The following is a 16,218-nucleotide window of genomic DNA, read 5'->3' on the forward strand; positions in this document are numbered from 1 at the left end:
ATAATTAGATAAATGCTGATGAATATTAAATATGGTAGTAGCTTAGGGGAGATAAGCATTTCTGGGTCAAAGCCCTCAACAAAATATTATCTTATATGAGCTGATTAATTGAATTGAATGCCAAATGGTTTTGCCACCATCCAACCAAACTCTCACAGCCACTCAGTTCATTATCTAAGGCTCTTCCAGAATGGAATGAATGCTTTTGTCAAAGTTAATGGTGCTCTTTTTAATCTGAGCTACTCATGGAGGAAATCTTGACTAGAGAATACTTCCCACCTCACTAAATTAGCTACGTGTAAGAACATCCCAAAGAGTCTGAACCTGAGTGTCACACCAAGAATTTTACATGCTGAATTGTCTGAGGTTCTCAGTGCCGTCGCCCAGTGGTTTCTGTATATTGTGGGTTCCAATCTGTAAGGGCCCATTGGAAAGCCTGAAGTCAATTCTAGGTTCTAGGCTGCTCTATGGTCCTTGCTGCCTGTGTCTAACATTGAATGCAAAAAAGACTTAATTTCCAATTAGACCAGAGAAGCTAAGGATTCTCATCAACCATGTTTAGTACAGAGATATGTTATAATTTGTGAACATAACTGTTTAGTAGCATCCCAGAGTGATAGTTTTCAAGTTGGATTCCAAAATATCCTAGGGGTTCAGACATTATGCCATTGTTGGACCTTAATTTCAACTATTTAAAAAACTGTAATGAGGGAATTCCTGGTGGTCCAGTGGTTAGGACTCCGCAGTTCCGCTGCAGGGGGCATGGGTTCGATCCCTGGCCAGGGAATTAAGATCCCACAAGCCTGGAGGCGTGGCCAAAAAAAAATTAAATAAAAAATAAAACACTGTAATGAAAGAGACACAAAATTTCACATACACATTCCCAATTTTTCACTAGGATGCCAGTGATTGACTTGTGCTGCCAGGTTAACTCGTTTGGGGGTAGATTTTACAATAAAGCTTCTTCTGCCTTTTTGTGCATAGATTGGAAACTTTCGTAAACAGGGACTCCAGTAGAGAGCTCCTAGCTCTGCTGTGCATATCCACTCACATTCAGACTCCTGTGCATATCCACTCACATTCAGTTGTGCAACCAGCCACATTCCCAGTTTTCCTGTACTGGGCTTAATATATGCCCAGCAAGGCCCAAGCACATCTGTTTGAGAACTTGCTTTTCCACAGAGTAATAGTGGGTTAGACCAGTGACTGTTCACATACTACAGTGTGATACAACATTATAAGTTTAGACTTAATTTACATTTTAGGTGCCATTTGTCAAATTATTTTTTTTTTAGTGAGGAATACTGATACTTATCTATTATAAAAAAAATAAATACCTTTGAAAAAAATTACCTAATACTCTTCATTAACACCTCTGGTTCATTTTAATTAAGGGCCTCTTGCCACTAGAAAGCAAGCTTTTTTGGTCAACTATTACCATTTTCAGCCACTTACCTGTTTGGATCAGAACTATCTTGATATTTTGCAGCATAAACAAACCATGGAAATAAATTAACCCCTGCAGTTCATATAGGACTGTAGGTGTCATTCACAACCGCTTTTTATCAGAATTTTGTGTTCTTCAACACGGCCTTTTGTTTTGCATTGATAACTTTTAAAGAAACGTTGCTGGTTATTTCTAAAATTCTGGAATTTTTCTAATCTTCAGCATAGAGCTATAGAATTCTGTATTGGGCAGTTCTTTCTGTTTCCACATTTGTAGTGTAAGAGAGCATCAATGCTATTTAGGATACAAGCTCACTATTCTTACAGTTTTCTACTATATCAAATAGCTAAAATTTTGATATCCAGAATGTAAATTATATGAAAATTACATAATATTTTTAAATGAATTTCAAGGTAAGGAGATTGGTTAAAGACTACTATAGCAAAAGGTCTACTTTGCATTCTGACTGTAGATCTTTTCTATCATTTTTGAAATTTTATTGGAGGTCACTTTGCCTGTTCAGGAGTTCCGTATTATATGTAAGCTGGACTTTTCGAAGAACACTCAGGCAAAGAGGCAATAACAGTGGAACCTGTTTTTGTAGGTTGAAGAGTTAGAAAAGGAATTAGGAGGGAGTATGTCATGATCCATTTTACGTGCTTTCTCTTTCCTTTTTTTTTTTTTTTTTTTTGCGGTACGTGGGCCTCTTACTGTTGTGGCCTCTCGCGCTGCGGAGCACAGGCTCCAGACACGCAGGCTCAGTGGCCATGGCTCACGGGCCCAGCCGCTCCACGGCATGTGGGATCCTCCCGGACCGGGGCACGAACCCACGTCCCATGCATCGGCAGGCGGACTCCCAACCACTGCGCCACCATCTTTCCATTTTTAACTGGACTTAGTTCTGCCTCTCTTCACAACAGTAAGAAAATCACTCACCACTTTCCCAACTTCTTACAGATGCTTTTGAGAGATACAGGTGAATGGCCTTGGAACCTGACGTGTGTCCTCTGGGTTTTATTATCCATTGTTCTTGTCCTAGACTTAGGTAAATGGCTTTAGAAAGCCTTTATTTATTAGAACATATAAGCGTCATTCCCTATAGGTCTGGAGTGCATACTTCAGAAATCTTATAAAATTTATTTTTAAAAGCACTTTTTTAATGCATTGGTTTTCCATAACGTCTATACCCAAAAATATAGATGATGTTTTAGGGAAGGAAAAAAAGGTGACAAAATTGTATGTTTAGAGAGCCTTGTAATAAAAAAAAAAATCTCATTGCTTGAGGCGTTCTATATAAGAGTTTTAAAAAATAACTTTACTAAATCATGTATTTTGTGGCTAAAATTCCCCTAACCTCACCCCTCCCACTGCCACCACCATTTGTCATATTCCTTCTGTGCACACTGTTCCAGGGCCTGGCTAAGCAGCTGCCCCTCTTATCACCGATTTGCTAACCTTGTGTTTATTTTCCTTTCTTTGCAGAGACCCTCCTTGATGACTTCCTTCTCACGTACACGGTCTTCATGACAACTGACGACTTGTGCCAGGCGCTGTTGAGGCAATATCCTTCATTAACTTCAGGATGCTGTGTCGGCTTCCTCTCAGACAGATGTCTCACATTAGGAATGAACTGCCTTTCTTCATTTACTCAGCCCCTCGGTAGAGTGGCTGTGTTAAATATTCATGTCATGATAGCCAAGGTGAAAGATGAAATGAAACAGACCAGGCAGGGGGAGCTGGAAATGAATGCAGAGCCGCTGTTTTCACGTTCTACGTCGTGGGTAAATTGTGCTGTCGATATTATGTTTTCTTCAAACCTACGTCTCAAGACTTTAGAATCTGGAGATGAATTTGGCCTGCTGGGTAAACACCAGAGTCAAGAGGTTGAGTGGATTGGCGATAACTGAAGTTAGAAGACCATCAGTCAGTTAGTGCCAGACCATGTGATGGGAAAACATACATATGTGAGTGTGTGTTTCTGGGCAAGTATCCCCGGGGGAGACAAGGATTCCCCACTTGGGAGGTCTTATCCCCGTAATCGACTGTCATCGTTTCAGAGCTTTGTCAGGGCATGCTCTCTTAGGATGATGGATGTGATTAGAAGGTTGCTGACCAGTTAAGGAGGCTTTAGGATTGCATACACTAACTAGAAGAGTTGCAACAGATCAAAGGCTGGAAAGCCATGCCAAGGAAAGGCACTCAAAGTTTCCGAACGAGTGTCTTGCCTCACAATGTTTAAGGAAGAGTTTTTTCTTTATCATTAGTCAAGCCATGATAGTTACAGGAAAAGAGGAAAAGAACATTTGCATAAGTGGAAATAATGTAAGATAAATCTTTATATTATGCCTTTCAAGAGAAAAACTAGAAGAAATAGATACTTTAATAGATTCTTTTTGTGTTTGCTGGAGTTTGTTTCACAGGTAGAAATCAAAGAAATCAGATGTCCTTGATGTACTTTTTTTTTTTCCTGAGTTAGTTGCTTTAATTTTATGGTGACATAACAAGGATTATAAGTATTTTTTCTCCAGATATAGCCATTCTAAAATGTTCAGGGTTAGCTATTACTTTTCTCCCCATTTTATTTTTTTATTGAAGTATATTTGATTTACAATGTTGTGTTAATTTCTGCTGCACAGCAAAGTGATTCAGTTTTTTATATATATATATGTATAGTAGTATTCCATTGTATATATACGTACCACATCTTTTTTATCCATTCAGTCCTTGATGTCCTTTTGCAGGTTGGGGAGACAGTGACTGAATTATGTTTTAAAATAGTTGCAAAGCCTGATACAAAATTGATTCCTATTTTGCAATTATATATCAGCATTGAAGAATAGAGAATCCTGTCCAGTAACCCCAAAACCTACCTGTGTTTGGTATCATAGCATTTTCTATTTCTAGCTAACTTTTCAGTGTGTCCAAGATACTCAGAATGATAATTTGGGGGGCAAAAATGCTAGGTTGTTTTGGAAAGCGCCACGCTTCTGTCTCATTCCTAAGGCTTTAAGCATGTTGCCTTTGAGGTTGTTATTTTTATATAATTTTAACAGCATAGTTAATACATAGTCATTGTATACAAATTGGGAAATGCTTATAAGTATAATAAAAATAATTCATGTTCTCTGAAATCTCATTACCTTAAGAAGCCACTGTTAACTATCAGTATATATCTTTCCAGGTAATGAATATATAAATAAACATAGTTAATAGAAATGGGTGATCCTAACGTATACTTTTCTTACTTGCTTTCCTACTTAACAGTATACTGTGCATGTCTTGTGTCTGTAAATATAGTGCTGGACCATCAGTTTTATGGCTATAGAAAAGCCCTTTAAGTGGATATGCAGTCATTTATTTAACTGTCCTTAATGGTTGAAGCATTTAGGTTATTCCTATTTAATATTTTTTTATTCCAGTGAAAATGAAAATTAGCAGCCCTTTTTTACTTACATTTGCACGCTTATCCATTTCTCTTTTTTTTTCCACATAAATTCCTAGGGTGAGCATTTGAATCATATCACAAATTATGCTCCAGAAATCTGTGCTCATTTGGCGCTACTTTAGAATGTGAATTTCTGATGATCAAAGTATATCTGGCCCCGTTCTGATCTAACTTTTATGGAAACAGTGTCCACCTATGTAGTGAGGCCAGATCTTTTGGAGCCTTAATCTCTTGTGATTAATGGGCCACCTAGGGTCTCTTGGAGGTGGCATTAACCCATGCTGCCTGTGGAGCTATGTCAGCAGCTGTCAGTTCTGTCGTCCAGTCTTTATCCTCATGGCCTGCCACCATGTTACGTAAATCGTTTTCCTGGGCTTACCCTCTTCAGTGCACACCTTTTACTCTCCCTACACATGTTCTTTTCTTCCTGCATGTTCAGGTACTTGTAGATTTTTTGGAAAATGTGCCTTAGCATAGTTTGTGAAAGCAAGAATAAACGGATCTCTTCACATTTTTTACTTGCAACAATGTAATTTCCTTAACCATTTGCACCTATTCTGCTAAGAAGTATCAAGGCAAAGAAGAAAACTCAGATGTTCCTTGTCGGAAACGGAAGGTCTTGCATCTTGTTTCCCAGTGGATTGCTCTGTACAAAGACTGGTTACATGAAGATGAACATTCAAAAATGTTTTTAAAGGTAATGTAAAACATCCAGTTATTGAGTAATTCTTTTATGCCAAATGACTCATTTCAAAAATCTCATTCGTGGGCTTCCCTGGTGGCGCAGTGGTTGAGAGTCAGCCTGCCGATGCAGGGGACACGGGTTCATGCCCCGGTCCGGGAAGATCCCACATGCTGCGGAGCGGCTGGGCCCGTGAGCCATGGCCGCTGAGCCTGCGCGTCCGGAGCCTGTGCTCTGCAACGGGAGAGGCCACAACGGTGAGAGGCCCGTGTACTGCAAAAAAACAAAAACAAAAACAAAAATCTCATTCGTAGGTTACAGTCATCTAACTTGTTTGTAATATTGAAGTTATGATTCAAAGTATTAATTTGTTTTGACCTCTGAAGCCTGATATTCCTTACATAGAAGAAGGCAAGTTTTATCGTCACTCATTTAAGGTTATTTATTTTATATAAGTCATGGGAATTTTGACTGCAAATGAAATAATTAAGGAACGTAAAATAAAAGATACTTTAAAACTTGATACTGTTTAATATGTTGAAATGTATTATAACTTTAAACTAACAATTCCCATATCTACAATAATGGGATAAAACATTTATCATTTAAAACCTATAGTGACAATGTATACATTATGAAACCTTTTCAGGACCTGGTATATTTTGAGATATTAGAGCAATAATAACCTATAAAATAGATACTAACCTAGATTTATATTTGAAATTGGATAAGCTGATATATGTGTCTAATCATTAGTGGGCTGCAGTATCTTTTCAATACCGATGATTCTCTGGAGATGGCTTCTAAACAGTTGGATTCTTTTGGCCACCAGAACCGTATTAGCTGTGCAAGTTAACACAGGGAAGGGGTACAGTGAATTTGAGCAGGGAAGAGTTCTATTTCAGAATAGGCAAGTATCTAAACTGATTTTGCCTTTCATGAAGGAAATCACTTTGATTTCAAAATTCAGATATCACTTAGACATCCAGTTAAAAACTGGTTTAAATCAAGTCTCTGACTAAACTAATGTTATTTTCAAATCAACTGGGTAGTTTAATTCAATGGATTTTTTCACTCCCAAATGGTTATGTGGATATTATTTCTAAAAATTTAGAACAGGCATGGAAATTTTGAGTAGCCAACCAGAGATCTCTTTTAAGTTTCCACCATTCCCTACCTATAGCCTTTAAAAGCTTCCACAGAGCCACACCAGTTGAGCGAGGGGCTAGGAGGTGGAATCCCACTCAGGATCTCATTGGTGCCTGGTTTAACCCCCAGCATTGTTCTGGATTCCACTTATTTCCCTGAGCAGGTTAACCACTCTATGAATCTTAATCCTTACAAAATAGGCATCAAACCAATTAAGCTGAAATCTTCTTTTTCCCCCAGACCATATACAGAAATGTACTGGATGATGTATATGAATACCCAATACTTGAAAAAGAACTGAAAGAATTTCAAAAGATACTTGGAATGCACCGTCGTCAGTAAGTAATTTTCCTCATCACAGTTAGTAAAAGAAAGCAGCACATGTGATAGAATTGGGGGTGTCTCATATGTACCATTTGGAACATTTTGAATCTGAGATTTATCTTGATTCCTTAGGTTCTCCAGTAGTAAATATTTGTTTTTATATCTCAAGATGAATGAACACTAAATCAAGCTTATTGGCTATTTTTTTTTTAACCCTGTTTGGTATGGTAGAAATAAACTGCGCCATGACAGTCTGGGTACATAAGAACAATTATCTAATAAATTAATTTTATTAATTAATCTTATTAATTTTGGTAAATGAAAACATCAGGTCATTATTCAGTTTTCAGATGTAGCTGCAAAGTTAATCTGAAGGGAAAAATTGTTCTCTGATTTACAATGTAGTTTCTACTTTTTAAACATAAAACACATCTGTTGTCAAGTTGTGAAAAACTTCTATTAAGATTTCAGCAGTCACAAATGCACTTCTCATAGAAAATGTTAATTCAGGCCTTTCAGATTATCGATTTGAGATTTAAAGCCTGACTTAATTTTAGTAAAGGGAGATCTATTTAGTAAAGGCTATATAAAGAATTTTAGGGTGCAGACAAATTATGTATAAACCTTAGTCCCAATCAGGAAAATCGCACATTTAGAAATTCAGAAATGAGGGGCAGGGTGTTAGAAATGAATGTTGTGAATTTTGGTGGTCATCTTTTATCACAGTCTACACTGTAATCAATTTCGGTAGCCTAAGACTAGTATGAAAATATGAACAAACAAATGAAGCAAAAAAGAAAAAGAAAGAAACCTTTACATCAGAATAATCCCCTACATGGAAGTTGATCTATGCTGTAAGGCAGGCCTTCTTACAGTTGGGAAAATTTAATTCTGGTTTAGTACACATTTAAATGCATTAAATAAATAAATGGAATTTAATACATTCCATTTAAAAACTTACATAAAACTGGGAAATAAAAGATTTAAGTAAGAAAACTGTCTAAGACATGATTCTTGCGTCTTTGGTACAAGTGATGAAGTATCTCTAGATTCTGGGATAAGATTTGAGCTGGGGACCTGCAGAAGATCCCCCAGTTCCACCACACATAGAAACATCCTGGAAAAGATCTGTCTTGGCTGACTTATTTAGCTATCTAAAGAACAATAATTTCACCGGAAATCTAGCCAAATATGAGAAAACTTAGAGTTTCTGTGGAAATAAATCCAGTTCTTTCCTCAATGCTCAGTTTCTATGGGTAGAAAGCAAAATATACCTGTTGAATAAATAGCTTCTTTTCTTCCTGGTTCACTGGAAATCCAGAGCCCAGTGTCACGTGTGTTATGCGTAGTAAACTAGTGAATACTGTGTGTTTTATCTTTTTGAAAAGCAAAAACCTCTGCCCGCTGCCTGAAAAGGAGTCTCTGTGACAATCACTACATTATTCTGGGTTTGAGACAAAGACTGATGTCTTGTCCTTTTCCTTTCAGCACTGTAGATGAATATTCACCACAAAGGAAGGTAAGGCAGCCCCTTCTGTCTGAAACGGGGCGATGTGGTTTGGAGGCCTGGCCTTGGCCCACTTGGTATTTCTTCATAATTAATGAACTCTGCCTCTAGCAGAGGAGGGCCAGGTGGGGAGCCGGGGGCTGCACCTTGCCTGCCCACTCCTACCTCACCTAGCTTTCCCTGTGCTTGTGCAGATGCAGTTTCAGCCAGGTGCCCTAGACTTTATGACATCCTGAATTTCTGTGGTGCGTTTTGGAGACTCAGAGTTTCCCCAACATCCCCAGAATGATATAAATATGATTTTTAGTCATTGATATAAAGATAGAAAACCGTCTATGCAAGACTCTTGCCTGCAAGAGTAAGGAAGTCTTGTGAGAAGAAGGTTGGAACCCTTCAACCCACCAGAAAGAGAGATGGTAGCCAGAATGAATGTGTTTCCTCTTCAACTTGGGGGGAAATGCTAAATGAGATGTCAGGCACAAGTTTTGCAGGAGCTGATATATCAGGTGATGGATAATCATAATGGATCACGTACCTGTTTCTCTTAAGCAAGTCACTGCACTACAGCAGAAGTGTGAAACCATCTCGACGTGGCTTTATCCAAAAGCAAGGTTGCTGTTGGGATGGGGAAACCATGTCTCTCTCAGGAGAAGCAGCTATGGATGTTTGTAGTAGCGAGTGTTAAATATCACGCCCATATTCTCCGGCATGTTGCAGAGAATCATTTGGGGGGCTTTTTCCCTTGGCCGAGGTCTATCATGTTGCTCAGACTCTCCACCTCCACGTGCATTAATTGAGGCAGCTCCCAGTTTATTCATCTAAGATTAGATGGGTGGATTTCATATTAAAAAAAAAAAAATTGGCACGCTCTTTTGGAACATGTTGCAAACAGCTCTGGTTTTCCAAAGGGCAGCAATACATTCATTCATTGTTCTTGTTCTCCCTTCTTGCAGAATAAAGCCCTTTTCCACCAATTCAGTCTTAAGGAGAACTGGCTCCAGCATAGAGGAACTGTGACGGAAACAGAGGAAAGTGAGTACGGTTTGAACAAGGCTCTGGGGCAGGTGGAGTAGCAGCTAATCACCATCATTCTCCAACTTGAGCACATCAGCCTGCCTTTAACCCTTTCTAGCTGCCACACCCTTAAGACACGCATGTTAGCATCCACAGTGATAGTTTTTCTTCTCTTGCTGTGGGCGTTACAGTTTTCTTTATCACAGAGTACTGTCCCAGGTAGGGAAAGGAGACTGCAAAGAGCCCCCTGCGTTCTTGGGGAGATGTGCAAAATGGACTGGAAAGGCAACCTTTCCCCTTGGCTGCCTTCTCCCCTGCTGTCAGCCCATCGCCTGTGACTCACTGGAAAGTCCCTTAAAGCCACCGTGCAGGGCTTTGGCTGAGTCAATCCCTGAGATTTAGAGAAGAAAATCTTGGAGAAAATAATGAAAGGAAGGATGTGCAGTCGAAACTCCTCCAAGGCAAGGCCCTGCCGGGCAGTGCCACACGTCCAGTGTGTCCTCAATCAGTGCTGCTGGCAAAAGGGCTCGTGACGCACCCTGAAGAGGGCTGCTCCATCAGTGCAGGGGAGACACCTCTGTAACACTCTGAAGGTGCTGATGTACTTTTTATTTTAAATTTAATTAATTAAGTTATTTATTTATTTTTCGCTGTGTTGGGTCTTCGTTGTTGCACGCAGGCTTTTCTCTAGTTGCGGCGAGCGGGGGCTACTCTTTGTTGTGATGCGCGGGCTTCTCATTGCGGTGGCTTTTCTTGTTGTGGAGCACGGGCTCTAGGCGCACGGGCCTCAGTAGTTGCAGCAGCCAGGCTCAGTAGTTGCGGCTCGCGGGCTCTAGAGCACAGGCTCAGTAGTTGTGGCGCATGGGCTTAGTTGCCCCACGGCATGTGGGATCTTCCCGGACCAGGGATGGAACCCACGTCACCTGCATTGGCAGGCGGATTCTTAACCACTGGTCCACCAGAGAAGCCCCTGGCGTGCTTTGCTACATTACTGTTTTATAACGGAACTGGAAATGGTTTCCTCCTGTTTAGATAAAGGTTGAGTCAGGGGCAGAGCTGGGAAACACAGCAATTCAAATGTGCATGCTATTGTGACTTGGAGACTTTCTCTTTTAATTCGCCTTTCCCGACAGCGCTGAAATTTTAAGTGTGGACGTTGAGTATTTATTCAACTTATTGAATGTTTAAACAACAAAATGTCACAGGATACCTCTTGTGTTCCATTGTTTGTGTATAACCAAACATGATGGCACTCGTTGGGTCATAGTGTCACCTGTACCAAGTGGAGGAACAAATGGAATGACCTCACCTCCTCATCTCTCAGTTGCTGACCTTCCTTTCCCATTTGTCTTACAATTAATTGTATAATCTTCCAAGCTGAGTTTCAAAGAATCTGAGTATTTCAAGACCTCCCCCCTCCTCCTTTTGTTCATCATCTTACTGAGCAGGCTGTAAACTTTCCTCACACTTAGTAGTTTGTAGACTGCAGCTTTGCCTTGCTCCAGAATTCCGTCTTTTTGTGGAAGGATAAAAACATTTTGTCTCTCACAAGTCTGTTGACAACACATAAAACAGCTATTTGTTAGATGCTACGGTTTTAGTGACACACCCAACCAAACCCAAAACAAAATACTGTCAGTGCCTCTTGGTGGCGTGTTTACTTTGAGGTTTGTACTAGTGAACCCCTAGTTTGTCTTTTGCTTCATTCGCATTTCTGTGCAAACTTTCCTGGGTTTATTTCTGTGGTGCATTTAAATTGCATATGAAATTTCTCTAGGACCTGCACTCCCCATTTTTTTTTTTTTTTGCAATCTAGAAGAGAAGAATAAGTATATTATTGTCCGTCTGTCTTTAGTAAAGAAGCTGGTGTTTTATACATTCAGAATGGCTGATACAAGAGGCAAATAACGTGTCAGTTATTTCCATTGCTACAGTTTCTGCTATTAAATCATAAAGAAACATTGTTTCCAGGGCCCATTCACCCTGATAGTGATAATGTCCTAGTAATAATGATTAGTACCACAGACAAGAAGAAGGAAATTAAAAAGGCTGGAAATGTGACCTCCATTTGAAAACTAAACTCACTACCACCTTGATATGGGTGGAGGGGCGGCACGCGGAGGTTCATTCTTATACAAGCAGGAAGGCTGAAGCCAAAAACCATAGCAAGTGACAGATTTTTTAGATAAGCTTATGAGAATTCAAATAACAAAATGTGGTGGTCTTTACTGAGCCACTGTGCCTGTCCAGAGGTGAAGTGTACAACAAAAGTGTTTGAATTAGACGCTTTAATAGACTGCTTTGGGAGATCACAGTAACCCTCACAGAAGGGACTCCGAAGTCTAGTCCCTGTTGCACAGATCCCACTGTTGTGGCCAGGCTGCCTCTACCCTGAGCAGACGCTTTTGCGTGATGTGGGTCTCTCGCTACAGTATGGGATGCTTAAGCACTACTCCACCTTGCTCAGCAGCTTTATCACGTCTCCGTCTCACGTGTGTGCAGGCTCGCATTGCTGTGCCCTCAGGCACCCGTGTGCACACATATATATGTAAATCTAGCTGTGTCTGCTCTGTACTGCAGGGAATAGTGTGGTGGGTGCCTCGATTTGGGTGAAACGTCTGTACCTCATGGCCACAGCTGTTCTCTGTCTACTCACAGTTCTTTCACCTCATGCAGTTTTCTGTCACGTGTATATCACGGAGCACTCCTATGTCAGCGTGAAGGCAAAAGTTTCCAGTACAGCCCAAGAGATCCTGAGAGTGGTGGCGGAAAAGATCCAGCATGCGGAAGAGGATCTGGCTCTGGTAGCCGTCACGTTCTCTGGGGGTAAATTATTTTCTGTCTTTGAATATTAATCTTTCACTGGATTGCCTCCAGAAGGAGAGAGTTGACATTTTTATGGAGTAGACGTGCAGCGCGTCCCTTCTGGGTCTGCAGCTGGATGAGCACTCTAACAAGAAGAAGCCACCTACCAGAGGTGTTTCCATGACAACAGTTGGGTACCGTTGGATGCTGAATTTCCTCCCCAAGAACTGAGCAGAGAGGCGTGCCAGTGTTTTGAAATATATTATAAAGCTTTACATATTTTGTACTCTAGATAAGCCTTCTGTTTTCATATTTAAATTAACTTGGGAAATTGCTAAAGGATGAAATTACTTTCCGAAGAAAAAAGAAAGGCAGCCTTGAACTAGTCTTTTTGCTGGCTGACAGTTTAATACTTAAAGACTCCCTGTTGAAGGAAATAAAAACTGTACAATAAGCCGAAAGCTCACAGGCAGTGTTCCTTCAGGCAGACGTGGGGAGGGAGCCCTGGTTATAGTTTTTGCCTCTGTTGGGCCTTATTTATCCTCAGAGAATGGTTTATTGTCTGTTTTGAATAAGATCACACAGATTACAAGCTGATACTATTGATCTGTGAGACCTGAACAGACCCCTGCGTTTTCACTGGAGCCTGTCAGATCTCAGTGTCACTGGCCTCCTTTTTTGGCTTACGATCTTTATTTAATATCTCATTAACCCTGAGAAAAATACAAAGAAAGTGACTTAGTCCCAGTAGTTGAAAAATGGGAGTACTGTGTAAACTAACCAGCCAGAGATGGGGCGGGCCGGGGAGGGGGGAGCAGATAAAGGGCATTCCTGTTTACCCTTTGTTACCATTCTAGAGTCAGGAGAAGAAGATCAGAATGTATTGTACTTGATGCGAAAGCATTATGTGATGGAACATTGCCTCTTTCGCTTTGTGACTCAGAGGCAGGTAAAATGGGCCTACAAGCTAGTTGATTACATATTCAAACAAATACAGCCCATCTCCCCTGTCCTAGTTAAGTGAGGCACTCCTTCCTCTCCCTGAGCGTTGTGCCTCCCATCAAAACATTCTCTAAAGAAAAAGAGCAAAAATTTCAGAAACATGTGGACTACATGAATTTTAATCAGGGAGTAGTTGAATGTTTAATAAAATATATTAGGTATTCCAGATAAATATGATATTTGTATATTAATTTTAAGTGACCAAGGATATTACGTGATTCTAAACAGTATTAAACTTCATCAAAATCAGCATTTGCCTCTCAAGGCAATACCATAACAGAAAGTAATCATTGGGTCCCCATGCAGACAGAAGGTGCTGGAGAAAGAAGGACCCTGAGAGAACCTGGTGGCACAGCTGAGACCCACTCCCCCTTGGAGGCTGACTCAGAGTCGGCCCAGGGCCACACGTGAACCTGGGAATTAATGAGTGGGTCTTTTACTACCCAATATCTATTTGATGGCTGTGAAATACGATTTTTACACTCTATTAGATTCATCTGTCGTTCTAATGTGTATAGACTCATAGCGAATCATCACTAGCAATATCAGTTTATCTCTTGAATTATCTCACAGGTTTGGAAATATGCCGTCATTTTCCATCCATTAGTAGTTTCGTCTGTTAAGAACCTTTCTGCCTGCAGCTTCACATCCACCAAGCAATAATGTTCTTATGAAGAAAAAAAGCCCACAGAGCTTAATGTATTCCTTGCTCTAGTTACGTAATTTTTAATAAATGTTTTAAATGCTACATCAAAATGAAATGACAGTGAGATCTACAGTTATTTTCTTTTTGTTAAAAGAAGTTTAGAGATATTGGCCATGTTGTAGGTTTTGTGGACTTTTCTAAAAGGACCGGTATTATTACCCTCACAGCTTTCAGTAGGTTTCCAGCTGTTTTGTACCCAAGTTAGGTATATATGTATGTAGTAACAGAAACCTACCCAGTTACTCAGAGCTTAAAATCCTATCACTTTTCATTGTTCATGGTGTAGTGACAAATCTGAAAGTAAGAAAAACACTTCTTAGCAAATGGAAAAATTACTGTCTGAAAGCCATGGCATTTGCAGAATGCAAATTCCATAGCAAATGCAGAATGGCTCTTATAAAGTCAGATTTAAGGTATATATGGGCACACAGAGGGTTGCAAGAAATTGTAGCTAAAGAGGGAGGAGATAGAAGAACGTCAGAGCCCGGCCATGTGGGACCATTTACTGCCGACGTCAACAGGCCGACATGACAAATACTACTTATCTTTGCAATGCTGGGCCATAAAGAATGTATTCGAGTATCATTTGTGTACTCTGTATCAAACAGAAATGTTCAAAACAAAATCTGGCGCTCGAACTGATTATCTAGAAAAAGAGATGTGGCATATTGTATTTCCAACCATGCTGGGTAACTGGAGGGCTACCTTAGGAGAGGCTGATTATGTCACAGTGGAATAAAGTTGAGTATCACTTTGGTCGATTCCCGTCTGCATCTTGTAGGTGGGGGGAGGACGTTTTTCTATGAGAAGCCTATTGTGTTATATAAGAGTCCAACTATGGTAGAAAAATGGCCAAAGGACAGGGACAATAGGGGAATAAAATAGAAGTAGAATAGATGAAAAAAAATAGGTGAAAATATTCACCTTTACTAGTAGTCAAGAAATACAAAGTAAACCGAGAATCTATTTTTGATTTTAGCAAAACAGTAAACTTATTCAAAGGAATGGTGAGCGTTGGTGGGTGTAAGAATTGGAAAGCAGTTTGGCAGCTTGTATCAAAAACTTTAAAAATGTTCCTTCGCTTTGACCTAGGAATTCCACTACTGGGAATCTGTCTTAAGAAACTCATCTATAAGCAGCCAAAGATTTATGCACAAAGATGTTGACTTTGGCAGTATATATATGGCTGCTGTAATAAGAGATCCCATTTATCAAACCCCTGTTATGTGCTGGTCCCTGTGCTAGTATTTAGCATGGTTCTTGCCATCTAATTTATATGACCAAAAAAACTGGAAACCATTAAATGTTCAACAACAGAGGAAAGATTAAATGATGGCATAATAGACAGTTATATAACCAGTTACACATGACATGACACTATAAATAATTTTGACAAGTGGGTAAGTAATTAAAATAGGAATATAAAACCACATAAGGAATAATTACAAATGCGTGTATCTATAGTGATTATTAATGCAAACATATAAATAATAATTTTGACCATATGTACATGTGTGCACACACATATTTGCATAAAGATCAGGATGGAAATATACTCAACTGTTACCAATATTACTATCATATGGTTACTTTAGAGTGATGGGATTGTGAATGAATTTTACTTTCTTCCCTAAGCTGTTCTGTGTAAAGAATGACTAAATGTTATAAGAATGAATCACATTCTGAGCATTGATTTTCTGATATCATTGTATAGCATATGCAGAACTGAATTAAATCTACTTCACATCCCATTTATTTTTAAATATTTTTCTTTGGCAAATTTCACTCTTTAGATGTACTGTGAATGCCTACTAGGTGTTCTTGTGTTTCTAATTACTCTTTTTTGTAAATAAAGAAAAGCATGAACTTCAGCCAAATGACTTGGCCATCTCCAAGTCCCTTGAAGCATCTGGTCGGATATATGTCTACCGGAAAGACCTGGCTGACACTTTGGTGAGTACCTTTAGCCTTGTACTTGAAACACACAGACCCACACGTCAGACTGAGACCATGTATTTGTATGTTTTAAAATGAATGTTAGAAAAATACATCAAGCTGTTTCCTCCTGTAGTCAACAATACACTTTTCAAACAACACTGTGTTTGCAAATCAAAGGCAGGCCCATCTTTAGGGACTC

The 16,218-nt window shown here is 39.6% G+C and overlaps 1 protein-coding gene across 2 annotated transcripts in view; it reads left to right on the forward strand.

Annotated features, from left to right (window-relative positions):
* Nucleotides 1-16,218, forward strand: part of RAPGEF5 (Rap guanine nucleotide exchange factor 5) — a 222,007-nt gene that overhangs the window by 171,549 nt on the left and 34,240 nt on the right. For both annotated transcript variants that reach the window (XM_067746170.1, XM_067746171.1), the window contains exons 12-18: nt 2,930-3,008; nt 5,445-5,589; nt 6,964-7,061; nt 8,536-8,566; nt 9,508-9,586; nt 12,245-12,394; nt 15,937-16,034. In XM_067746170.1, coding sequence (XP_067602271.1) covers nt 2,930-3,008; nt 5,445-5,589; nt 6,964-7,061; nt 8,536-8,566; nt 9,508-9,586; nt 12,245-12,394; nt 15,937-16,034 — 680 coding nt within the window. The remainder of the gene's footprint in view (nt 1-2,929; nt 3,009-5,444; nt 5,590-6,963; nt 7,062-8,535; nt 8,567-9,507; nt 9,587-12,244; nt 12,395-15,936; nt 16,035-16,218) is intronic.

The sequence above is a fragment of the Pseudorca crassidens genome, chromosome 8 (assembly GCF_039906515.1).
Source record: "Pseudorca crassidens isolate mPseCra1 chromosome 8, mPseCra1.hap1, whole genome shotgun sequence".
Lineage (NCBI taxonomy): Eukaryota > Metazoa > Chordata > Mammalia > Artiodactyla > Delphinidae > Pseudorca > Pseudorca crassidens.